This window comes from Somniosus microcephalus, chromosome 2 (genome assembly GCF_052327205.1).
Source record: "Somniosus microcephalus isolate GS21.2 chromosome 2, FLI_Smic_1.0, whole genome shotgun sequence".
NCBI classification, from domain to species: domain Eukaryota; kingdom Metazoa; phylum Chordata; class Chondrichthyes; order Squaliformes; family Somniosidae; genus Somniosus; species Somniosus microcephalus.
Window position 1 is genome coordinate 65,292,525 of NC_140988.1, and position 26,659 is coordinate 65,319,183.

At 45.9% G+C, this 26,659-nt stretch overlaps 1 protein-coding gene across 2 annotated transcripts in view; it reads right to left on the minus strand.

Annotated features, from left to right (window-relative positions):
• Positions 1 to 26,659, minus strand: part of LOC147122742 (interleukin-8-like) — a 267,783-nt gene that overhangs the window by 33,042 nt on the left and 208,082 nt on the right. For both annotated transcript variants that reach the window (XM_086010020.1, XM_086010014.1), the window contains exon 3: positions 26,200 to 26,303. In XM_086010020.1, the coding sequence (XP_085866146.1) occupies positions 26,213 to 26,303 (91 nt within the window). In that variant the 3' untranslated portion in view covers positions 26,200 to 26,212. The remainder of the gene's footprint in view (positions 1 to 26,199; positions 26,304 to 26,659) is intronic.

Sequence of the window (26,659 nt, forward strand, 5' to 3'; positions counted from 1 at the left end):
GATACGGTAACAGAGAGGGTTGATGAGGATAATGCAGTTGACGTAGTATATATGGATTTCCAAAAGACGTTCGACAAAATGCCACATAATAGGCTTGCCAGCAAAATTGAAGCCCATGGAATAAAAGAGACAGTGGCAGCCTGGATACGAATTTGGCTAAGTGACAGGAAACAGAGTAATGGTGAACGGTGATTTTTCAGACTGGAGGAAGGTACACAGTGGTGTTCTCCAGGGGTCGGTTCTAGGACCATTGCTTTTCTTGATATATATTAATGACTTGTACGTGGGTGTACAGGGCACAATTACAAAATTTGCAAGTGAAACAAAACTTGGAAGTATAGCGAACAGCGTGGAGGATAGTGATAGACTTCAGGAAAACATAGACGGCTGGTGAAATGGGCAGACATATGGCAGATGAAATTTAACACAGAAAAGTGTGAAGTGATGCATTTTGGTAGAATGAGGAGATGGCATATAAACGAAATGGTACAATCCTAAAGGGGGTGCATGAACAGAGAGACCTGCATAAATCGTTGAAGGTGTCAGGGCAAGTTGAGAAAGCTGTTAAAAAATGCTTACAGGGTCCTTGGCTTCATAAATAGAGGTATAGCGTACAAAAGTGTGGAAATTATGATGAACCTGTCTTAAACACTGGTTCAGCCCCAACTGGAGTACTGTGTCCAATTCTGGGCACCATACTTTAGGAAGGATGTGAAGGCCTTAGAGAGGGTGCAGAAAAGATTTACGAGAATGATTCCAGGAATGAGGGACATAAGTTACGTTGATAGACTGGAGAAGCTGGGGTTGTTCTCCTTAGAGCAGAGAAGATTGGGAGGAGATTTGATAGAGGTGTTCAAAATCATGAGGGGTCTGGACAGAATAGATAGAGGGAAACTGTTCCCATTGGCGGAAGGGTCGAGAACCAGAGGACACAGGTTTAAGGTGTTTGGCAAAAGAACCAAAGGCAACGTAAGAAAATAAATTTACACAGAGGGTGGTTAAGATCTGGAATGCACTGCCTGAAAGGGTGGTGGAGGCAGACTCAATTTTATCTTTCAAAAGGGAGTTGGATAAGTATCTGAAGGAAAAAAAATGCAGGGCTATGGGGAAAGGGCAGGGGAGTGGGACTAGCTGAAAGTCAGTATGAGCTCGACAGGCCGAATGGCCTTCTTCCATGCTGTAACCATTCTTTGATTCTATTCTATGACCTGCACTCACAGTGCGCACAAACACACCTACACTACTTGAGTGGCCGACCGACCCCAGTGGTCACGGTGGGTTGGGTAATTTAAATCATTTGAATAAGCACTTTGTGCAAATAGCTGTGTTAGCTGGGGAATGGTGGTAGATAAGGGAGTGGGAAGTTATTTATATGGACTTCCAGAAGGCATTTAATAAGGTTTCACATAAGAGACTGTTAACAAAAATGTAAGCACATGGAATTGAAGGTAATCTATTGGCATGGGTAGGGAATTGTTTAGGAGGTAGGAGACAGAGTGTAAAGATAATGGGCTCGATTTTGCCAGGCCCGAGGAGGCGAAATTGGAGGCGTGTGAGGTGTTAAAAATCGCAAAAAATGGTGGGCGGGCCCGATCCCGCCTCCATCGCGCCTCCGAGCAATTTTACCACATGAGAGTTTTCTGTCCCCGTTTCCATCCCACCTCCAAGAGGCCCTTAAGGCCCTTAACAACCACTTAATTGCCTCTATAATCCCATTTTGAGAGGCCTTTCCGATTTTAAACTTTTTCTCACATTCTGCACACCTCCTCTGGAACACGCCAGTGAATCCTGGCGGCTTCACAAGTGGACTGCTTACTAACAGCTGCAGCTCCACCATTATAAAGGAGTTTTCACCAATCATCATTTGCAGGTGGCAGAACTTTGTTGTCTCAAGTCTGGGGGAACTTTTAGCAGGCATACTCATTGTTCTGGAAGTTTGGAGCCAGACACCCAGCTCCAGTTTGACCTCCTGGGAAAACCCTCTCCCCACCTTGACTGAGCTCTTCCTCAACTGAGGTATTTACCAGAAGAATGGGAACTATTTATTTCCTTACCTCCGGGACATCAGATTCGGACGAAGACCAGCCGTGGCAGCAGCAGAACCCTGACCAACAGCAGCAACAACAGCAGGAGCAACAGCAGGAGCTCCAAGCTGCTGCTCACCCACCTGAAGCTGCACAGGCCAGAAGGCACCAGCCCATGGAAGCACGTCAGTGCAGGAGATACCCCCAAAACAGGGTCTACAGACAGAGGATCAGCTACCTCAACATGAGTGAGCAGCAGTGCCAAAGCAGGCGCAGACTTTCGCGAGAGATAGTGGGTGACATCTGCGCAATGCTGCAGCAAGACCTGGAGCCCAGAGGAGCAGGTGGACACCCCTTACCAGTGGCCATCAAAGTCACCACCGCACTCCACCTTTTAGCTTCAGGCTCATTCCAGGGATCAGCAGCAGACATCAGCGGCGTCTCCCAGGCGGCCGCACACACTTGCATCATGCAGATAACCAATGTCCTTTTTGCCATCGTGCACAATCACATCAATTTCTCCAAGGATCAAGCCACTGTAACTGCACAGGCGGTTGGGTTTGACAATCTGGCAGGCTTTCCAAGGGTGCAGGGCGTCATTGACTGCACACATGTGGCCCTAAAGGCACCCTATCACAATCCAGGTATTTTTGTCAGCCACAAGGGATTCCACTCCCTCAACGTACAGCTGGTGTGTGACCACAAGAAGGAAATTTTGCATGTTTGTGCTAAGTACCCTGGCAGTTGCCATGACTCCTTCATCCCGCGCCAGTCTAGTGTGCCTCCGCTCTTCAGTCTGCCAGACCAATTTGCGGATGGCTACTTGGAGACAAGGGCTATCCCCTGAAGACGTGGCTAATGACACCATTGAGGAGCCCTTCCAATGAAGCAGAGGAGTGCTACAACTCCAGCCACATGTCCACCAGATCCATAATAGAGCAAACCATCAGCTTGCTGAAGATGCACTTCAGATGCCTTGCTAGATCAGGTGGAGCCCTGCAGTACTCAGCAGCCAGGGTCTCCAGAATGGTCGTCGTTTGCTGTGCACTTCACAACATGGCACAGCATCGTGGCTTGCAGATGCCTGAGGAACAAGTGGCTCATCATATAGTCTCCTCAGATGAGGAGGAGGAGGAGAGCGACAACGAATAGTTTGCAGAGGCGCATCAACCAGCGGCAGCATCATGCGAGCACATTGCTGCCCGGGATGCAAGGGACGCACTCATCTTGGCCAGATTTGCTTAGCCTGCACAATCAAACACGTTTGCCTCGCACCTTCTTATCAGACCCTCGACAGTGGCCAAGAACCTACGGATTCCTATCACTCTGACCACCATACTGACAATTGCAAGTAATCCTAAGCCCTCAATGTGGAAGTCCCATTAGGGACATGACACATGCCACAAGTGCAACAGTTTGCCATCAGAATTTTTAATGGCAATAAGCATCTGATGGCTTTTCAACATTAAACATAACATTACACCCAACTGACTACCCTTGTGACTACTTGTGCATTATCTTCCTCTTACACGTGCTCCTATGTGGTGCTTCCCCTGTGGCTTCAGCAGATGTGGAGGCCCCTTGCTCACTTTCCTGCTGCTCCTGTCTTGACACCTTTGGCGGGCGTCCTTTGGGTTGCGAACCTGTGAGGGCTCGGCAACAGTCTGCTGCTCCTGCGGCTGTGCAGGGGTTGAGATGCTGATCTCAGTTGGGTAGGGACTCTGTTGGGGCTCTGATCGAGGGCTTTGCAGTGGCATGGTCGTGTGAGCGCTTGGAGAGGAGCCCCCACTTCCTTGCTGGCTGCCACCAACATCCCTCTCATGGGTCAGCCCCACTTCAGAGCTAGCAAGTGGCTTGACAGCACCTTGCTGCACTTCAGGGGAGCCATGAGGACCCATTTCTGTATTGAAGTCCTACTCCCGAGGACTTGCATGAATGTCTGGTTTGTATGCTCAATAGCTGACCATCGCTCCTCAAGAGATGTGAGTCTATTGTGAACAATGACCATGTTTTCACGACCCTGGCAACTAATCTCCTCCATGGCCGTAGCCATCCTCCCCACTACAGAAGCCATACTTTCCGCGGAGGTTACCATCCTTTCCGCGGTGATGCGTTCATGTGCCAATGCCTCCACAAAGGCTCTGCTCATGTTAGCGATGGACTCCTCCATTCGCTCCACACTCGCAGCGACCCTGGAGACAAAACCTGCCAGAGACTCCTGCACCTGTTCCTGGAGTTCCAGCACCGCTGCCCTTCTGGATGGACCCGGAGGCACAGGTCGGCAGGCAGCGGAGCCGAGCTGGGAGCGTCCTGCGCCGTCTGACGAGGACTCTCCACTGTGGTCCCTGGCTCCACCATCGGCTGATGCTCACTTGTGAGCTGTGATACACCAGGTGACAACTCTACTCTATGTCCCGAAGGTCCCACCAAGGTGTGAGTGTCTGCACTGGTGATGTGTGTGCTTAATTCTGCTGACGCAGCGCCCTCAGAGGTTGCAGCTTCCTCTGAGGAGTCTGGAAGCTCAGGCTCTTCCTCCTGGACAGTGGAGATGGGGGCTGTCGTTGGTCCTGTAGGGGAGTAATGGAAAGAGTTAGAGATGTGAGGTCAAGGTTACATGCACATTGAATAGTGCAGATGATCATAAGTCAATCTGTTAGAGCATCAGATTCATTATCAGTGGCTCATGCAATGTCAATGAGAGAAATGCCAAACTATTCTGTCACCAGCTTGCTGTGATGCGCCTGCCTATCTGTCCCCCACTTGGGAATCCTCCTTGATCCCGGCAATTTCCAGGGTTGCCTCCTCCGAGGTGGTGAGCTGGGCTACTGAGGGTGGCCCTCCTCCTGTCCTTGCTCTTTCCCTCTTATTGTGGGCTCTCTTTTCCTGCAATGAGGGACACAAGTGGAGTTTGAGTGAGAATGAAGGAGTGAGTGTAGAGATTCCATAGCATTGATGCTTAGAAGGAGACAAAGGGCCCTCCCTGTGTGTTGTAAGTTGTCATTGCATCACAGTGATAGAGAGTGTGAGGGCTGCATGGTCGAATAGTTAAGTGAATGTGACCATAGAGAGAGAGGGAATGGGTAAGGGTACAGGGATGTAAGTGTCAAGTGGGATGTGGAGGGAGAGGTTGGCAAAGCAGAGTGCTGGTGAGGAGAGGCAATGGGGATCAGATTGAGGGTGAAGGGAAAGTCATACTCACTTTTCCAGTGCGCAGAAGGTCATGAAACCTCTTCCTGCACTGCAGCCAGGTTCTGCAGCACATAGAGATGGCATTGACCTCTCTGGCCACTTGCAGCTGCACAGCTTTAGTTTGTTGTGGTGGCTTTTTTCTCCCTGAGGAAGGGAAGAGCACCTCCTTATTAGATCTTGCTCTCTCCACCAGAGCTTGGAGGGAGGGCTCATCAAATCCAGGTGCACACTTTTACTTGCTGGTGGACATGGTCGGTAAATGAAGTCTTTCATACAATGTCCAAAGTGTAACGATCAAAAACATGTCATTCTATAGTGGACACTAGGTGGAGCCGTAGAGCTGTGTAGAGCTGTATATAGCTGTATGTATTAAGACTACACTACCCAGCTGTATCTATATTAAGACTACATTACCCATGAGGCTAGGCTACCCACAAGGCAGCAGTCAAGATGGAAGCCTCTACAAGATGCTGTACAAGTCCACATGTGCTCAATAAAAGTAGCTAGCAAAAGCTAGCTGTGTTCATGATAAGAATGTCTATTTATTAATGAACATAACATGGTACCAGGGTGGTGAAGATCTGCTGAAAATTGTGAAAAGCGACATGGCGAATTTGAATCTCACAGAAAAAATCGACTACAACTGGCAGACTTTTAAACAGCAATTCAAACTCTACATTGCAGCCATCGGATTCGGTACGAAGCCAGACGCAAGGAAGATAGCGTTGCTGCTCACGGTTGCAGGCCCAGAGGCAATAGAGGTATTTAATACATTTGTATTTAATCCAGCGGAGAACAGAGAAAAATTAGAAGATGTGCGAAAAAAATTTGATGCACATTGCTCTCCCAAAAAGAATGAGACGTATGAAAGACACATCTTCCATTCTCGGACACAGCAACAAAATGAGACTTTTGTTAGCTTTATAACTGATCTGAAACTGAAAGCACAGACATGTAATTTCTCTGAGCTGAAATCATCCATGATTCGTGACCAGATTGTGTTTGGTATTCATGATAAAAAAGTCAGGGAACGTCTGTTGAGAGAAACCGAACTAAATTTGGAAAATGCAGTGAAAATATGCCAAGCCAGCGAGCTAGCTCGAAAGCACGCGAAGACTTTCAGTGAAATCAATAATGATGCGATTGTAATGAGTGAAAATGCTGCTGTCAGTGCTGTGTCCTACAAGGGGAAGAAATGTGGGCAGAACAGAAATGAAAAGCAATCGGAGGATGAAATTTTTAATTGTAAACGCTGTGGTTACAAACACCAGTTAAGACAATGCCCAACGTTTGGAAAAATGTGCACAAAGTGTAATGGAAAGAATCACTTTGCCAAACAATGCTTTTCGAAAGTAAAAACAACGAAAGGGCAACAAGTTAATGTGATTGAGGACACTGATTTAAGTGAGACATTTTTTGTAGGAATGGTGTTATGTGACGATATCAAAAAAGATACAGAAAATGTGCAGCCCTCAGAAATGGACAATGCTGAACATAAAGTCAATGCAGTAAAAGTGGACAAATGGATGATCCCACTGCAGATAAATGGAGCATTAGTTACATTGAAACTGGACACTGGAGCAAAAGCAAACTTAATCAGTATGAGTGACATAAAAAATATGAAAGAAAAGCCCAAAATACAGAAAAAGTCAGCACTACTGAAGAGCTATAATGGACAGAAAATAGATAGCTTAGGTGTATGCAGACTTAAAGTGACAGTCAAAGACAAAGTGCATCATCTCATGTTTTCTGTTGTGGCTGAAAGACTTGATTTGATACTAGGTAACAAAGCTTGTGAAGACTTAGAACTGGTCAAGAGAGTCTACCATATAAACTGTACCATAAGCAGACCAGATGACTCAGGTGATGAAGCAGAGAGCCCATCAAGGATGAAAAGGCCAAAGGGTATCCATGTCTTCAAAAAACCTAGTTTCTCCAAGAAGAAAGAAAAGACTTTAAGGTCAAAGAGAAGCCAAAGGAAGAAAAGCACAAAGAGGAAAAACACAAGGAGAAAAAGTCCAAAGATATAACCGCAGCAGATGTTGTTAAGCAGTGGAAAGAGAAAAAGAAAAAGAAGAAGCCTGCACCAGAGCAGGAAGCAGTTCTGGTGGATACTCCTTCTTCCCTCAGGCCAATCTTTGGTGTTCCACTAGCCGAGGCTGCTGAGAGGACTATGCTGTATGATGGGATCCAGCTGCCAGCAGTTTTTCGAGAGTGCATTGACTACATTGAGAGTTATGGCATGAAGAGTGAAGGAAACACTGAAACCCTCTCCAAGCAAAGATCGCAAGGAGACCTCGATCTATACAAAAGCAGATTGATGACAATGCCGCAACTGCATCTTGTCATTCACCGCCAGAACAATCTCATGAAGACACATCAGACTTACCTGTGTTGAGAAGATCCACACGTGAAGTAAAAAAAAGCCTGATAGACTTAATCTTTGAGTACAATGTAAAGCTTTGAAAATATGTTGACTGTTTTGAAAATGTTTATGTTTATAGAGCACTAACAAAAGTGTTACTGATATTATCTTTATTGTTTTCTTGAAAGTTGATTGATATTGATTTTGTTAAACCTCAAAGAAAGGGGGATGTACGATCAAAAACATGTCATTCTATAGTGGACACTAGGTGGAGCCGTAGAGCTGTGTAGAGCTGTATATAGCTGTATGTATTAAGACTACACTACCCAGCTGTATATATATTAAGACTACATTACCCTTGAGGCTAGGCTACCCACAAGGCAGCAGTCAAGATGGAAGCCTCTACAAGATGCTGTACAAGTTCACATGTGCTCAATAAAAGTAGCTAGCAAAAGCTAGCTGTGTTCATAATAAGAATGTCTATTTATTAATGAACATAACACAAAGGGTTTCCAGTCTCCAGAAGAAGCAAGGCTGCTTGCAGGCCTTAAATCCAGCAGCACTGATGACGTCATGGGAGGCGACTTTCAGGATGGAAAGATTAATTGGGCCAGGGGTTCCCACACGCTGGTAATCAATTGCCCAATTAGGGGAAAATTGCTCTTTTTCCCCATATCACACTGGAGTCGGGTTCAGGACTCAAACAACACCTGACACGCCCCAGCCCGCCCACACTGGCAAAATTGAGCCCAATGGGTATGCACTCAAATGGCAGGATGTGACTAATCACAGAAGTCACAGAAATCACACAATGCAGATAGAGGCCATTTCGGCCCATCGAGCCTGCACCGACACATATCCCACCCGATCCCCGTAACCCCTACACCAACACATATCCCACCCTATCCCCGTAACCCCACGTATTTAATCCCCCTAACACTAAGGGTCAATTTATCATAGCCAATCAACCTAACCCGCACATCTTTGGACTGTGGGAGGAAACCAGAGCACCCGGAGAAAACCCACGCAAACACGGGGAGAATGTGCAAACTCCACACAGACAGTCACCCAAGGCCGGATTCGAACCCGGGTCCCTGGCGCTGTGAGGCAACAGTGCTAACCACTATGCCACCGTGCCGCCCTAATGGTGCCCCCCAGGCACCTGTACTGGGGCCTCAGCTTTTCCCTATGTAAGAGCCATAAAAGCTTAAGAAAATACTTTAAAATATTGGTTAAATAGCATAATACAGTTAATTTACCTGATTGACTTATTGTATTAAGAAACCCCCTATTTTCTTGCTCCAGTAGTATAGTCCGAGACACCCCCTTCATTCTTGCCACAATGGTACAGTCCCTAAGCCACACATGGTATGCAGCCATTTTACAGTTTAAACTCCACGTGGCTGAAGGAGGCAGAAGTTGTGAGGTTTGGAGCAATACAGTTTTTGACCGTGTTCGTTTATACGTGTTTGCTTTGTAATTCCGTTTGTGAAGTGTTATAGTAAACAGTTTAAAAGACAAAGCTACGTTTGGGAACGTTTTATTTCGACACGCGTCTACTCATTGTTAACAGCCCCACAGCTCAGTGGCTGCCTCTTTGGAAACTAAGAAGCGCCACTACATTAGTCAAAAACTTGCTCCCTAAGAAGGAAAGGACGGAATCGTCGGCGAACGTATACATGAATGGTCACGGAGCCAGACGACAATATAAGAAAGCGAAGGTACAGTGACTGTTACTTGCTTTGTTCATTCTATTGAGAAGCTAAATAAGAGCTGCGGGTAAAATGGCCGAGGCCTTACGGAGCCAGGAGCTTCCCCCAGCCAGAAGGATTGCTGGCCAAAAGAGGGAAATAAAGCTCCCCCCAAAGGCAATGGAAGAGAAGTTACATAGAAGCATAGGTGCAAGGAAGGCTAAATTAGCTCAGATAACTGGAAAAATGAAGATAATGCTAATATTAAGAAAGCTGAAGACATAATGTATTACGATTTCTCCAAGCTGCATGAAGAATTTAATGTACTCAATGAAGATGTATTAGCACTTCTGTCTGAAGAAGAGGGAAACGCTGATCAGCACAACTGGTTTGATCTTAAATCAACCAGCATTAAGGACTATATCAAGGCCACAGAACAGTGGATGTTAAAGATTCGTCAAGATGCCGATACAGCAGAGAAAGATAAAGTTGACGATGAAGTCGGACCAGACGATAGCATTTCAGAGACTTCCGCCAGACTGAGCAAAAATCGAAAAGAAGGTAGCTCTGTTTCTGGACGCAGGTCAGTCGCTTCTACCACAAGCTCGTCGCGACGCATGAGAGAGGAGGTTGAACGGGCGGCGTTGATGGCGCGCGCAGCATCTTTAGCGGAGAAGCAAGCTCTTGAACGGGAAGAGGCCCAACTGCAGGTCCAAGAGGCCCAACTGCAGGCCCAACAGGCCCAACAGGCCCAACTGCAGGCCCAAGTGCAAGCCCAACAGGCCCAACTGCAGAACCAACAGGCCCAGGTGCAGGCAAAGAAAGAACAGCTGGAGATAAAAACAGCTATCGTGGTCTCAGATGCCAGGTTGAGTGCGTATGAAGATTATGAAGGCTCACGGGACGGCGGGAGCGAATACTGCCAGTCAATGTTGTCACATAGAGTTGGATCCAGGGCACCTTCAAGAGTTACAAGAGAGTCCGAAGGCAATCCCCTGGCATTACAGCGTGGAAGAGTGACCTCTCCACTAACAGGAGCATGTGATGCTACCCCAGACGTCAGACGGTCTAGACTAGACCCTGCTGATGACCACCAGAGGCCTGAAGACACAGGGAGAAGCCTATACCGAGTGATGCAACGTCAGAACGAAATTACAGAGATGCTTGTAAAACAACAGAATCTGTTTCGACTCCCTCAAAGAGACATACCAGTGTTCCAAGGCGACCCACTCAAGTATAAGCCCTTCATCAGATCCTTTGAACAAGCCATTGACTCCAAAACAGAGAGCAGCAGTGATAAGTTGTACTACCTGGGACAGTACACCAGTGGTAAACCACAAGACCTGGTCAGAAGCTGTGAACACATGAAACCGGACCGGGGATACATAGAAGCCAGGAAGTTGCTGCAGGAGCACTATGGTAACGAGCTGAAGATAGCCACTGCATATATTGAAAAGGCTACCAAGTGGCCCCAATCAGATCGGAGGACGGAGAGGCATTGAACGCATATGTTCTTTTCCTCATAGGATGTCGCAACACCATGGAGGATGTTGAATTCATGGAAGAGATGGACAATCCTATGACTATGAGAATCATCATCTCTAAGCTTCCTTACAGGATGAGAGAACAATGGAGAAGAACAGCCTTTGAGATAATGGAGAGACGGAAAAGTAGAGCCAGGTTTGCAGACTTAGTGAATTTCATAGACAAACAGGCTAAAATTGCTAGGGACCCATTGTTTGGAAACATCCAGGATGCCAGCCCGACCACCGATGGAAGAGTGAAAGCCAAGCCTGTTGAATCAAAGACTCTCAGGAAAGGTGGTTCCAGGGGAAGCAGCTTTGCAACTATCATCACTCAGGCCGAGGAAGAAAGGCCCCAGAACTCATCTCCCAAAAAGAGCAGCACAGTGACGCCTGCTAATGCCTTTCAGAAGCCATGCTTATTCTGCCAGAAGAATCATACATTGGATTTCTGCAGCGACATCAAAGCACAGCCACATAAGGACAGAATCGAATTCCTGAAGTACAACGGCCTATGTTTTGGATGTCTCTCTCAGGGGTACCTGAGTAGAAACTGTAAGCAAAGAACAACATGCAGAGAGTGCACTCGGAAACATCCCAGTCTGCTGCATATCCATAAAGAAGAACAAGTCTCTAAGAAGAGTGAAGAAAACAATACCGACGAGAAGGTTGTTTCAAGTGCTCTGGTGTCGCTAGAACCAGAGACTTGTGGACTCACTGGGGCCGGTGACAGTGATTGTATTCTTGCCATCGTACCAGTAAAGATCAAGTCTAAGAGGAGCGAGAAGCTTGTGGAGACTTACGCCTTCATGGATCCAGGTAGTTCAGCAACGTTCTGCACAGAATCACTCATGCGACAGCTGAACGTTAGAGGCAGAAGAACAGAAATCCTATTACGCACCATGGGTCATGAGAAGTCAATGCAAAGTTATATCCTGTCAGACTTAGAAGTGTGTGGACTTGAAGAGAAGGACTTCATAGACCTGCCTAATGTTTTCACACAGAGGGAGATTCCTGTTAGAATAGGGAACTTAGCCCTGCAGAAGGATGTGGATAGATGGCCTTACCTAGAAAAGGTGCGTCTCCCATACATTGAAGCAGAAATTTGCCTATTAATTGGAACCAATGCCTACAAAACTATGGAGCCATGGCAGGTGATAAACAGCAAGGATGACGGACCCTACGCCGTCAGGACAGCCCTTGGATGGGTAGTCAATGGACCGGTAAGGAGAGATGATGGCAACAAGTCGAACAAGGAGGAACGACAAAATGTCACAGTTAATCGCATCTCTATCGCAAGCATTGAAGAGCTGTTGATACAACAGTTCAACGCAGACTTTTCAGAACGCAGCTGTGAGGAAAAGACAGAGATGTCACAAGAAGACCATCAGTTCATGGATTTGATGACAAGGTCTACACAGTTCATTGATGGCCACTATCACATTGGTTTGCCACTGAGAAGACAGACCGCGAAGATGCCGAACAATCGCTGCATAGCAGAGCAACGCGCCATCAGTCTAAAGAGAAAGCTGAACAAGAACCCCGACTTTCACGAAGACTACAAAGGCTTCATGAGAAACATCATAGCGAAAGGCTATGCTGTAAAAGTGCCCGAGGAACAGTTGAACAGAGACGATGGAAGGGTCTGGTACATTCCTCATCACGGTGTGTATCACCCAAAGAAGAAAAAGATCCGTGTAGTGTTTGACTGTGCCGCCTCATTCAGAGGAACTTCACTGAAGCTGCTGCGTCAAGGTCCTGATCTTACTAATACCCTCATTGGCGTCTTGACTAGGTTTAGACAAGAGCTCGTTGCCATGATGGCAGACATAGAATCAATGTTCTACCAAGTCAGAATCCCTGATGAAGATGCTGATCTTCTGCGTTTCCTTTGGTGGCCAGATGGCGACGTTAGTCAAGTGATGGTGGAATGTAGAATGGCCGTACACTTGTTCGGAGCCACATCATCTCCCAGCTGTGCAAGCTACGCTCTCAGAAAAACTGCAGAAGATGGCAAAGGCAAAGCACCATCAGAGGCTGTGGAGACAATCTTCAGAAACTTTTATGTCGATGACTGTCTGAAGTCCGTGTCAACAGAAGACGATGCCATCGCACTGTCAAGAGACCTTAGAACTCTGTGTTCGAATGGAGGATTCCATCTGACTAAGTGGATAAGCAACAGCAGAGCAGTTCTAGCTTCTATCCCAGAAAAGGAAAGAGCCACTGAAGTCAAAGGTCTGGACCTGAGCCACGATGTCCTTCCTATCGAGAGAGCTCTTGGTGTACAATGGTGCATTGAGTCAGACACGTTCAACTTCAGGATAATGGTGAACGAAAGACCATCCACAAGACGAGGGATTCTCTCCGTGGTCAGTTCCATCTACGACCCTCTTGGATTCCTGGCACCACTCATTCTGCCGGTGAAGCTGATGCTACGAGAGCTGTGTAGAGACAAGAGAGGATGGGATGAAGATATCCCAGAAGGTCAAGCTCAGAGATGGCACAGATGGTTGACAGATTTGCAACAACTTTCTAGCTTCAATGTCAGTAGATGCATCAAGCCCGTGAGTTTTGGAGTTACAAAGACGGCTCAACTACATCATTTCTCGGACGCCAGTGAGGACGGCTATGGCACGGCTACTTACCTCTTGCTGACAAATCAACAGGGCCAGAAACATTGTGCCTTCCTCATGGGGAAATCCAGGGTGGCTCCGCTGAAGCAAGTCACCATCCCGAGACTGGAGTTGACGGCAGCGGTTGTTGCAGTTAAAGTTGACCAGGCGATGCGGAAAGAGTTACAGCTCCCACTAGAAGAATCTGTCTTCTGGACGGATAGCACGACGGTGCTGAAGTATATAGAGAATGAGAAGATACGCTTCAAGACCTTCGTAGCAAACAGAATCTCATCCATTAGAGAAGCTACACAACCATCTCAATGGAGGTATGTAAACACCTCATTAAACCCAGCAGATCAAGCCTCACGGGGATTGAAGGCTGAAAACTTCATGAGGAGTGAAACTTGGATACAAGGCCCAAGTTATCTGCTGGAAACAGAGGGATCATGGCCAGAAAGACCAGATATGCCAAGTCAGATTGCTGAAGACGACGTCGAAGTCAAGAGATCAGTCACAGTAAATCTCATAACTATGAAAGAGAACTTTGACACAGTGAACAAGCTTGTTAACCATTTCTCAGGATGGCACCAGTTGAGGAAAGCAGTTGCATGGTTTCTAAGGTTGAAAGAGTTGCTGCTACACCTGAGCAGTAAGAGAAAAGAGTACCGAGCCACTATCAGTCAGTCTGAAAGTAACCCCGATAAGCAGAGAATGCTTCTACAGCAGTATATGCATCAGCACAAGACCACATTGGGTAAGAATTCATTGACCGTGGAGGATTTGGCCAAGGCTGAGATGGAGATAGTTTGCTTCAGTCAAAGACAAAGATACCCAGAAGAAATCGAAGCTTTACAGCGAAATACTCCAATCAAGAAAGGTAGTCATATCTACAAGCTGGACCCTACACTGCAAGATGGAGTACTGAGGGTGGGAGGGAGACTAAACAAATCTGCTATGCCAGAGGAGGCCAAGCATCCTGCTATCCTTTCTAAGGACCTCCGGGTTGCTACTCTCATTCTTCAGCATATACACCAGAGTATTGGACACAGTGGGAGGAATCACGTGCTTGCGAAGCTAAGACAAAGATACTGGATTCCAGGAGCTAATTCTGTAATAAGAAAAATACTCTCTGAATGCATTGTTTGCAGACGGTTACACACTAGAGCTGGGGAGCAGAAAATGGCAGACCTGCCTGAAGACCGTTTGTTACCAGACAAGCCCCCATTTACAAACGTAGGGGTGGACTATTTCGGGCCTTTCGAGGTAAAGCGAGGACGGAGCCTTGTCAAGAGATATGGTGTGCTTTTCACTTGTTTGACCATCAGAGCAGTTCATATTGAGGTGGCACACACGCTTGACACTGATTCCTGTATTAACGCCTTGCGGCGCTTTGTCTGTAGAAGAGGTCAGGTGTCCATTATGCGTTCTGATAATGGCACTAATTTCGTCGGAGCGGAGAGAGAACTACGGGAAGCTATTGAAGGTTGGAATCGGCTTAAAATACAGGAAGCCATGATGCAAACAGGAATTAAGTGGATCTTCAATCCTCCGGCTGCATCCCACCATGGAGGTGTCTGGGAAAGACAGATACGCACCGTAAGAAAACTACTCAGTTCTGTACTGAAGCAGCACGCGCTCGACGACGAGGGACTCCAAACCATTCTGTGCGAGGTCGAAGCCATCATTAATGACCGACCGATAACTAAGACATCAGATGATCCCAATGACCTCAAAGCCCTGACTCCGAACCACCTGTTGTTGTTGAAAACACAGCCAGCCATGCCCCCGGGAGCCTTCAAAAAGGAAGATCTGTAGGCCCGTCGGAAGTGGAGGCAAGTTCAGTATATGTCAGACCTTTTCTGGAACAGATTCACAGAATTCACAGTAACCCCACAGTGCAGATAGAGGCCATTTTGGCCCATCGAGCCTGCACCGATACATATCCCACCCGATCCCCGTAATCCCTACCCCAACACATATCCCAGTAACCCCATGTATTTAATCCCCCTAGCACTAAGGGTCAATTTTTATCATAGCCAATCAACCTAACCTGCACATCTTTGGACTGTGGGAGGAAACCGGAGCACCCGGAGGAAACCCACGCAAACACAGGGAGAATGTGCAAACTCCACACAGACAGTCACCCGAGGCCGGATTCGAACCCGGGTCCCTGGCGCTGTGAGGCAACAGTGCTGCAGATGGACAAGAGAATACTTACCTCTGCTACAGGAGCGTCAAAAATGGTCCAAAATAAAGAGGAACTTCATTGTCGGAGACATTGTCTTAATCGTGGATGATTCAGCCCCTAGAAATTCTTGGTTGATGGGAAAAATAATTAAGACCATGCCAGACTCCAGAGGCGTCGTTCGTCGCGTTTGTTTGCAAACCAAGACCAGTACCCTGGAAAGACCGATCACAAAGCTCTGCCTGCTACAAGAAGCAGCGTGAAAAGTTCCTGAACGAAAAAAGTGGACACTTATATTGTAAATATGTTGAACTCATTAGTTTATGACTCTTAATGTTTGAGTAATTGATACGCTTCATGTGCCTAGTCAATTAGGGGCCGGAATGTAAGAGCTATAAAAGCTTAAGAAAATACTTTAAAATATTGGTTAAATAGCATAATACAGTTAATTTACCTGATTGACTTATTGTATTAAGAAACCCCCTATTTTCTTGCTCCAGTAGTATAGTCCGAGACACCCCCTTCATTCTTGCCACAATGGCACAGTCCCTAAGCCACACATGGTATGCAGCCATTTTACAGTTTAAACTCCACGTGGCTGAAGGAGGCAGAAGTTGTGAGGTTTGGAGCAATACAGTTTTTGACCGTGTTCGTTTATACGTGTTTGCTTTGTAATTCTGTTTGTGAAGTGTTATAGTAAACAATTTAAAAGACAAAGCTACGTTTGGGAACGTTTTATTTCGACACGCGTCTACTCGTTGTTAACAGCCCCACAGCTCAGTGGCTGCCTGTTTGGAAACTAAGAAGCGCCACTACACCCTATATTTATAAATGACTTGGATGAAGGAATAGACAGCCGTATATCTAAGTTTGCTGATCACACCAAGTTAGGTGGCAAAGTAAATAGTGTAGATGGGAGCAGAAAGTTGCAAAGGGACATTGAGGGGGCAATTTTCTGATGCTGGAGGAGGTGGGTTTGGAGGCAGGAAAGCTGGGAAAATTTGAATTAGTGAGATCGGGTCAGAAACTCGACTCCAACCCGCCTCCGTGGGATTTTGCCGGTGCCAGTTTTGGCGGTCGGGAAACGCTCCTGCCTCCAGCTGGCCATAGCGTTAATTAACTACTGCAAATACTTGTTAAGGGCCTCTCTAATCCTATTTTGAGAGGCCCTCTTGAATTTACCATCATTTTGGCGTGCTTCACGCAACTTCTGAACCACGCCAGGTAAACCTGGTGGGTTGACTTGTGGCTGGCCTCCTCACTGCTGCAGGTCTAACAAGACCTCGTTCACTGCAGCAAGGCTTACTTGCAGGTGCCAGACCTTGGCTTTAATAGGTCTCTGAGCACTTTTAGAAGGCCTTCCGAAGTTGGAGGTGCTACAGCTTGACTCCATCAACTGTGGGACCTCCTGGGAAGAACCTCGCCCCGCTTACAATGAGCGCTTCTCATTTGCGTCTGCAGAAACGCCTATCTAATCCCTTTACTATAGCTCTCCCATTCTTTTCCTCCTATCCTGTGCAGCAGAACCACCCATGGTGCCAGGAAGTTGGCTGCTGCTGCCTTCCCCTGATAAGCCATCTCCCTCAACAATATCCAAAGCGGTATATCTGTTTGAGAGTGGGATGGCCACAGGGGACCCCTGCCCTACCTGCCTGTGCCTACTACTCTGCCTGATGGTAACAATTCCCTTCCTACCTGTGCAGCCTTTACCTGCAGTGTGACCAACTGATTAAACATGATATCCATGACGTCCTCAGCATTGCGAATGCTCCAGTATGTATCCATTCGCAGCTCCAGCGCTGCAATGTGGTCTGCCAGTAGCTGCAGCTGGATACACTTCCCACACACATGGTTGTCAGGGACATAGGAAGTGTCCCTGATTTCCCACATAATGCAGGAGGAGCATGCCACGGGGCCGAGCTGTCCTGCCATGACTTACCCTTTAATTAATTCAAATTAAATTAAATCAAATCAATACCACTAATTACACTACAATTAAATGATATACACAATAGCCCTTGTTTCCTAGCAGTCCCCGCTACACAACAGAGACCTTAGAAACTATAAGCCACAAAATTAAGACCGTTTAAACTTTATAAACTATTAACCTCCCAGAGATGTCGGGTAACATAGGGTCTAATGAAAGGGAGGAACTGAATGAAATCAGTATTTGTAGGGAAATGGTGTTAGGGAAATTGACGGGATTGAAGGCCGATAAATCCCCAGGGCCTGATAATCTACATCCTAGGGTACTTAAGGAAGTGGCCCTAGAAATAGTAGATGCATTGCTGGTCATCTTCCAAAATTCTATAGAATCTGCAACAGTTCTCATGGGTTGGGGGGTAGCTAATGTTACCCCACTATTCAAAAAAGGTGGTAGAGAGAAAACGAGGAAGTAGTGGGGAAAATGCTAGAGTCCATTATTAAAGATGTAATAGCAGAGCACTTGGAAAACAGTGACAGAATCGGACAAAGTCAACCTGGATTTACAAAAGGTAAATCGTGCTTGACTAATCTACTGGAATTTTTTGAGGATGTAACTGGTAGAATAGATAAGGGAGAACCAGTGGATATGGTGCATTTGGACTTTCAGAAGGCTTTCGATAAGGTCCCACGTGTAAAGTTAAAGCACAAGGGTTTGGGGGTAAGGTACTGACTTGGATAGAGAACTGGTTGGAATAAACAGGTCTTTTTCCGAGTGCCAGCCAGTGATTAGTGGGGTACCGCAGGGATCAGTGCTAGGACTCCAGCTATTCACAATATATGTATTCATGATCTAGATGAGGGAACTAGATGTAATATCTCCAAGTTTGCAGATGACACAAAGCTGGGAGGGTGTGTGTGGTGTGAGGAGGAGGCCGAGAAACTCCAGTATGATTTGGACAGGTTGGGTGATTGGGAAGATGCATGGCAGATGCAGTATAATGTGGATAAATGCGAGGTTATCCACTTTGGTGGCAAAAACAGGAAGGCAGATTATTATCTGAACGGCAATAGATTGGGAGAAGGGGAAGTGCAACAAGACCTGGGTGTCCTTGTGCACCAGTCGCTGAAGGTAAGCATGCAGGTGCAGCAGGCGGTTAAGAAGGCAAATCATATGCTGGCCTTCATATCGAGAGGATTCAAGTACAGGAACAAGGATGTCTTGCTGCAGTTGTACAGGGCCTTGGTGAGATGACACCTTGAGTATTATGTGCAGTTTTGGTCGCCTTATCTGAGGAAGGATGTTCTTGCCATGGAGAGAGTGCAGCGAAGATTCATCAGACTGATACCTGGGATGGCAGGAATGATGTATGAGGAGAGATTGGGTTGATTGGGCTTATACTCGCTGGAGTTTAGAAAAGTGAGCGGGGATCTCATTGAAACTTATAAAATTCTAACAGGACTAGACAGACTAGATGCAGGAAGGATGTTCCCGATGGCGGGAGAGTGCAGAACCAGGGGTCACAGTCTAAAGAAAAGGGGTAAGCCATTTAGGACAGAGATGAGGAGGAATTTCTTCACCCAGAGAGTGGTGAACCTGTGGAATTCTCTACCACAGAAGGCAGTTGAGGCCAATTCATTAAATATATTCAAGAAGGAGTTAGATATATTTCTTAAGGCTAATGGGATCAAGGGATATGGAGTGAAAGCAGGGACAGGGTACTGAGTTTGGATGATCAGCCATGATCTCATTGAATGGCGGAGCAGGCTCGAGGGGCCAAATAGCCTACTCCTGCTCCTATCTTCTATCTTTCTATGTTTCTCTGTTAGTAGGCATCTGCAAGCAGAATGGGAAACATTCATTCCCTTTCATCTTGGACCTCAGATGAGGATGAGGATGAGAAGGAGGAGGAGGGTGAGGAAGAGGATGATGATTTGGAGGAGGAGGAGCAGGAGGAGGTCAGAGCGCCGGTGTTTCGACCAGCGGCAGTGGCAGCACGCGAGCACATGGCTGCCAGAGATGCAAGGGATTAACTTATCATGGCCAGATTTGTATAGGTTGGCCAAGTTGGCACATGTCCTTGGCTCCATGCCAGGACTTCATTGACAATGGACATGTCTCTCTGGCCTCGTTTCACTCAGGCCACCAACTTAACAATGCAAGTGTGGCATTGCCCGCAATGTGGAGCTGCCTAAAGCTAAGTAACAGATGGCATAACGCCAATATTTTGGCATCAAATCATGTTAATGCTTTCCAACAGGGATGATATTTCATCAATACACAGAAACAGTCTCCCAATCTGCACACAGATCTGAAGGTTATATCCCTTGCCAGCTGTACCCACACGGCCTTGGTTTCTTTGGGAGGCCTCTTCCTCTGAGATGAGTGCAAGAGCACCTCCATGCTAGCTGTCACCCCCTCCAACAACATTTGCAGCACCTCATCCAAGAGCCTCGGGTAGACCCTTGCCTTGGAATTGGATATAATTGTTTCTCAGAATATGTTGGAGGTGGTGCAGGAGACGCAGAAATGCTGTGGAATGAGCCAAGGGAGCAAAAAGCCATAACATCAGACTGGAAAAGTGTTGTCAACAGAGACGATTTTCAGTCCCAAAACACTAATTGAGCAAGGCACCAACACCTCTGAAATCAAGTGGCCAATCATGGGAAAATCGCAATTGTTTGAAAACTATCAGTGGAGGCGAGTTTCTGACACACCCAAGCCGAAACCCGCCTCCAACTCGCCACCAGTGAGAAAATCGCCCCCTGATAGATTAAGTGTGTGGGCAGAACTGTGGCAGATGCAGTTTAATGTGGGAAAGTGCGAGGTCACCACTTTGGACCAGAGAAAGATAAATCAGAGTATTTTCTAACTGGTGAGAAGCTGTGGATGAGCAGAGAGATTTAGGGGTCCAGTTACAGATATCACTAAAAGTTGGTGGACAGCTACAAAAAATAACAAAGTCGGCTAATGGAATGTTGAGCTTTATCTCGAGGGGGCTGAAATACAAAGGGGTGGAAGTAATGTTACAGTTATCTAAAGCTCTGGTTAGACTCCATCTGGATACTGCGTTCAGTTCTGGGCACCACACCTCAGGAAGGATATATTGGCCTTGGAGGGGGTGCAGCGCAGATTCACTATAATGATATGGGGGTGAGGCTGATTAAAAAAATAATAAAGAGGGAAAAGATAGATTATCAGAGTAAACTAGCAAGAAATATAAAAACAGGCAGTAAGAGCTTCTACAGGTATATAAAAAGGAAGAGAGTACCTAAAGTAAATATTGGTCCCTTAGAGGATGAGACTGGGGAATTAATAATGGGAAACAGGGAAATGGCAGAGACTTTGAACAAATATTTTGTATCGGTCTTCACGGTAGAAGACACTAAAAGCATCCCAATAATAATATATAATCAAGGGGCTATAGGGAGGGAGGAACTTAAAACAATCACTATCACTAGAGAAAAATTACTCGGCAAACTAATGGAACTAAAGGTGGAGAAGTCGCCTGGACCTGATGGCCTGCATCCTAGGGTCTTAAAAGAAGTGGCTGCAGAGATAGTGGATGCATTGGTTGTAATCTACCAAAATTCCCTGGATTCTGCAGAGGTCCCAGCAGATTGGAAAACCGCAAATGTAACACCCCTATTCAAGAAAGGAGAGAGACAGAAAGCAGGAAACTATAGGCCAGTTAGCCTAACATCTGTGAATGAGAAAATGCTGGAGTCCATTATTAAGGAAGTAGTAGCAGGACATTTAGAAAATCATAATACAATTAAACAGAGTCAGCATGGTTTTATGAAATGGAAATGTTGTTTGACAAATTTGCCAGAGTTCTTTGAGGATGTAACGAGTAGGATGGATAAAGGTGGATCCATAGATGTAGTGTATTTGGATTTCCAGAAGGCATTCAATAAGGTGCCACATAAAAGGTTACTGCACAAGATAAGAGCTCACAGGGTTGGGGGTAATATATTAGCATGGATAGAGGATTGGCTAACTAACAGAAAACAGAGTCAGGAGAAATGGGTCATTTTCAGGTTGGCAATCTGTAACTAGTGGCGTGCCACAGGGATCAGTGCTGGAGCCTCAACTATTTACAATCTATATTAATGACTTGGATAAAGGGACTGAATATAATGTAGCCAAATTTGCTGATGATACAAAGATAGGTGGGAAAGCAATTTGTGAGGAGGACACAAAGAATCTACAATGGAATATAGATAGGTTAAGTGAGTGGGCAAAAATTTGGCAGATGGAGTATAATGTGAGAAAATGTGAGGTTATCCACTTTGTAGGATGAATAACACAGCAAATTATTATTTAAATGGGGAGAGATTACAAAATGCTGCAGTAGAGAGGGATCTGGAGGTCCCTGTACATGGAACACAAAAAGTTAGCATGCAGGTTCAGCAAGTAATTAGGAAGGCAAATGGAGCGTTGGCCTCTATTGCAAGGGGGATGGAGTATAAATGTAGGGAAGTCTTGCTACAACACCTGGAGTACTGCATACAGTTTTGGTCTCCTTATTTAAGGAGGGATATACTTGCATTGGAGGCAGTTCAGAGAAGGTTCACTAGGTTGTGTTACGAAGAAAGGTTGAGCAGGTTGGGCCTATACTCATTGGAGTTTAGAAGAATGAGAGGTGATCTTATTGAAACTTATATGATTCTGAGGGGGCTTGACAGGGTAGATGCTGAGAGGATGTTTCCCCTCGTGGGGGAATCTAGAACTAGGGGGCATAGTTTGAGAATAAGGGGTCGCCCAATTAAGATGGAGATGAGGAGGAATTTCTTCTCTCAGAGGGTCGTGAATTTTTGGAATTCTCTACCCCCAGAGAGCTGAGGAGGCTGGGTTATTGAATATATATTTAAGGTGGAGGTAGATAGATTTGTGAACTATAGGGGAGTCAATGGTTATGGGGAGCGGGCAGGAAAGTGGAGTTGAGGCCAAGATCATATCAGCCATGATCTTATTGAATGGTGGAGCAGGCTCGAGGGGCCGAATGGCCAACTCCTGCTCCCAGTTCTTATGTTCTTATGTAAATTATGAGGACAGGGTGCATTGACTAGGCTTGTATTTCCCTGAATATAGAAGATCAAGGGGTTAACTAATTGTGGTGTTTAAGATGATTAATGGAGTTGATAGAGTAGAGAGGGAGAAACTATTTCCCCTCGCGATCCAGATCAAGGGGGCATAACTTTAAAATGAGAGCTAGGCTATTCAGGGGTAATGTCAGGAGGCACTGCTTGACACAAATTGTAGCGGAAATCTGAAACTCTCTCCCTCATAAAGCCGTTGATGCTTTGTCAATTCAAAATTTCAAAACTGAAATTGATAGATTTTTGTTCAGTAAATATATTAAGGGTTATGGAATGAAAGCAGGTAGATTGAGTTAATATATAGATCAGCTTTGATCTAATTGAATGGCGGAACAGATTCGAGGGGCTATTATTAAGGAGACAGTAATGGGACATTTGGATAAACATAATTTAATAGGACAAAGTCAGCATGGTTTTTTGAAGGGGAAGTCATGTTTGACAAATTTGCTTGAGTTCTTTGAGGAAGTAACATACAGGGTGGATAAAGGGGAACCAGTGGACGTAGTGTATTTAGACTTCCAAAAGGCATTTGACAAGGTGCCACACTAAAGATTATTGCTCAAGATAAAAAATCACAGGATTGGGGGTAATATTCTGGCATGGGTGGAGGATTGGCTATCTAACAGGAAGCAGAGAGTTGGGTTAAATGGTTCATTCTCAGACTGGCAATCAGTAACTAGTGGTGTTCCGCAGGGGTCAGTGCTGGGTCCCCAACTCTTTACAATCTATATTAACGATTTGGAGGAGGGAACTGAGTGTAACATATCAAAGTTTGCAGATGATACAAAGATGGGAGGGAAAGTAGTGAGTGAGGAGGACATAAAAAACCTGCAAAGGGACATAGACAGGCTAAGTAAGTGGGCAGAGATTTGGCAGATGGAATACAATACTGGAAAGTGTGAGGTTATGCACTTTGGCAGGAAAAATCTTAGAGCAAGTTATTATCTTAATGGCAAGAAACTGGAAAGTACTGTAGTACAAAGGGATCTGGGGGTCCTGGTGCACAAAACTCAAAAAGTTAGTATGCAGGTGCAGCAAGTGATCAAGAAGGCCAATGGAATGTTGGCTTTTATTGCTAGGGGGATAGAATACAAAAACAGGGAGGTATTGTTGCAGTTGTACAAGGTATTGGTGAGAACGCACCTGGAATACTGCATACAGTTTTGGTGTCCATACTTAAGAAAAGACATACTTGCTCTCGAGTCAGTACAAAGAAGGTTCACTCAGTTAATCCCGGGGATGAGGGGGTGGACATATGAGGGGAGGTTGAGTAGATTGGGACTCTACTCATTGGAGTTCAGAAGAATGAATGGCGATCTTATTGAGACATATAAGATTGTGAAGGGGCTTGATCGGGTGGATGCGGTGAGGATGTTCCCAATGATGGGTGCAACTAGAACTAGGGGGCATAATCTTAGAATAAGGGGCTGCTCTTTCAAAACTGAGATGAGGAAAAACTTCTTCACTCAGAGGGTAGTAGGTCTGTGGAATTTGCTGCCCCAGAAAGCTGTGGAAGCTACATCATTAAATAAATTTAAAACAGAAATAGACAGTTTCCTAGAAGTAAAGGGAATTAGGGGTTACGGGGAGCGGGCAGGAAATTGGACATGAGTCTAGGTTCAGAACGGTCATGGCCCTGTGGGTAGCGGAGCGGGCCCAGGGGCCATGTAGCCTAGTTCTGCTCCTACTTCTTGTGTTCTAATTCTGTGTTAGATTTCAGGAGATGGTTCTATTCCTGTTCCTGGCTGGGGTGGAGATCACCTTTTACAGAAGGTAAGTACTGTGAAAATATAGGGACAGAGTGATCTCCTGGATGAGTTTCGATCACCTAGATGGGTCGGAGAGGAATTTCCCAGATTTTTTCTCCCAAATTGACCATTAGGTTTTTATCTGGTTTTCCAGGAGATCACATGGGTTAGGGTGGGATGTAGAGTGATAGTAGATTTGAGGTTAGGATCAGATCAGCCATGATCTTATTGAATGGTGGAGCAGGCTCGAGGGGCCGATTGGCCTACTCCTGCTTCTATTTCTTATGTTCTTATGTTCTTATGTACTGCTGTTCCTATGTATCCAGAGTCAGCAGCTTTTTAAGGGCTGCTGCACTCAAAGGGAAACAACATCTATTTTAATGAATCCTGGTTGCTGGGGAAGTAAACATGTCTGCCCCATTTAACCAAGATAGCCTGTAGGTCTGCAATGAGAAGGTGGTACAGAGCAAAGTGGCCAGCTGTGGGGTTGTGGAGAATCCTCCAATTAGAGCCATTGTACAGCAAGCATGGCGGAAGGTGGCCAACGGCGTTGAGGCAACCTCAAATGTGCATAGGTCATGGGAGAAAAGACTGAGTAAAAGTGCCAAGTTACCCACTCAAAGGAAAGGAACGCCTGTAGTAAGCACTCAGCCCACATCAACAAGGCAGTCCCAAACCACTGGCCCATAAATACCTGTCGGTGAAGTTGAAATTCCAGCTTGGTAGTTGACAAAAGCCAAGCCTACCTTCACCTCACATAGCTGTTACACCGGCTCTCATTTACTCACTGTGGTTCCTCAAACACCTTATTTGCTCGGTTCTCATTCTTTCACACCTGTTAGAATATAGGCTACTTTTTGGGATGCCTCTTGTGTTGTATGCTAATGTTATTTGTTCTGCATATCGAACAGTAAGCAGCCCACTGCTTTAGAAAGAGATTCCACAATGGTGGCAGAGCAACCAACCTGCAACACCACACTCAGCAGGAGGGGTAGGCCTTGCATATTATAAAGGGAATAGACAAGGGAGAGCTTGGTGGACTGGTGGCAGGCAGCCCAACAAAATAATCGCAGCTTCAATTTCTTCTGCTATCCCTTTGAACTCAATCACTGAGGAACAGGGAGGTATATCTGCCCATCAGTAACATGGCACCCCATTGGCCTTGCTACTGCTTGTCCATGTGCTACATTCCCCATCCTACCACATATCACTTTTATTTTGGGTGTGAGGCTCTCATGATTACAAAGCTGACACTAGGGAGGAGCAGGAAGCTATTAAGCAGTCTAGACCCCACAAGCACCAATGTTACATCCATGTTGGGAGATCAAATAGGGAGAGGCAGGAGGGAGCATTTGGTGATGTACTGAGCACAGGTGACCAGGTGCAATGGAAGTATTAACAAGATGAATGGGGGGGGGAGGGCAGATTTGCAACTGCTGCAGGTTCCACTGATTCATGCCTGAAAGGGGCTGTATACTGAGCTGAACTGATTAATCACCAAAAGCTCTACAGGCAGTCCTTCCAGATTATTCACAGCTCCCTGCAAGCAATGGCAGAGTATATACACTGCTGCTGATCTGACATCTGTAAAGGAATGCAAGAGGGTGTAGGGATCCCGCAGAGCACCATGGTGTGTGTGGCAACACTAGAGTGACTTTATGGGAATCCCCAATAACAGCGTAACTCCAGTACAGGTGCAGGTTTGCTAGCCATCACTGTGTGTGCTGTTCCGATGTTTCTATACATTGTCACTGCCTTGTGCCATATGTACCCAAGTGAAACAGTGTCCTTATCCCTCCTGTCCCTTAACCATACACAGAAATGGAAACTTACTCAGAAAATTCTATCAATTATTCTCCAAAATCCTCTCAATCAATATCTTCACCCAGCGGGCTTCAGGGTCCAGACAAACTTTCCTACCGGTTTTAAGTGTGACTCTGAAAAGAATTGTAAAATTATTTCAAATTCTCAGTTATCTACCCACACTGTAAATAAAATCTATCTATAAAGAAACTTCTTTGCATCCAACTTGTCTGTATGGATTTTTCTGTGGGTGTTGGTTGACTAAGTATCAACTAATCATATGCCACAAAACATAGATTGCTTGAGCTATCAGCCAAGAAAATATCAAGTGAGGAAGGGAATGAAAACAGAAAACACTGGAAACACTCAGCAGGTCAGGCAGCATCTGTGGAGAGAGAAACAGGGTCAATGTTTCAGGTCGAAGACGTTTCATCAGAACTGGAAAAAGTTAGAGATATAACAGGTTTTAAGCAAGTACAGGGGCTGGGAA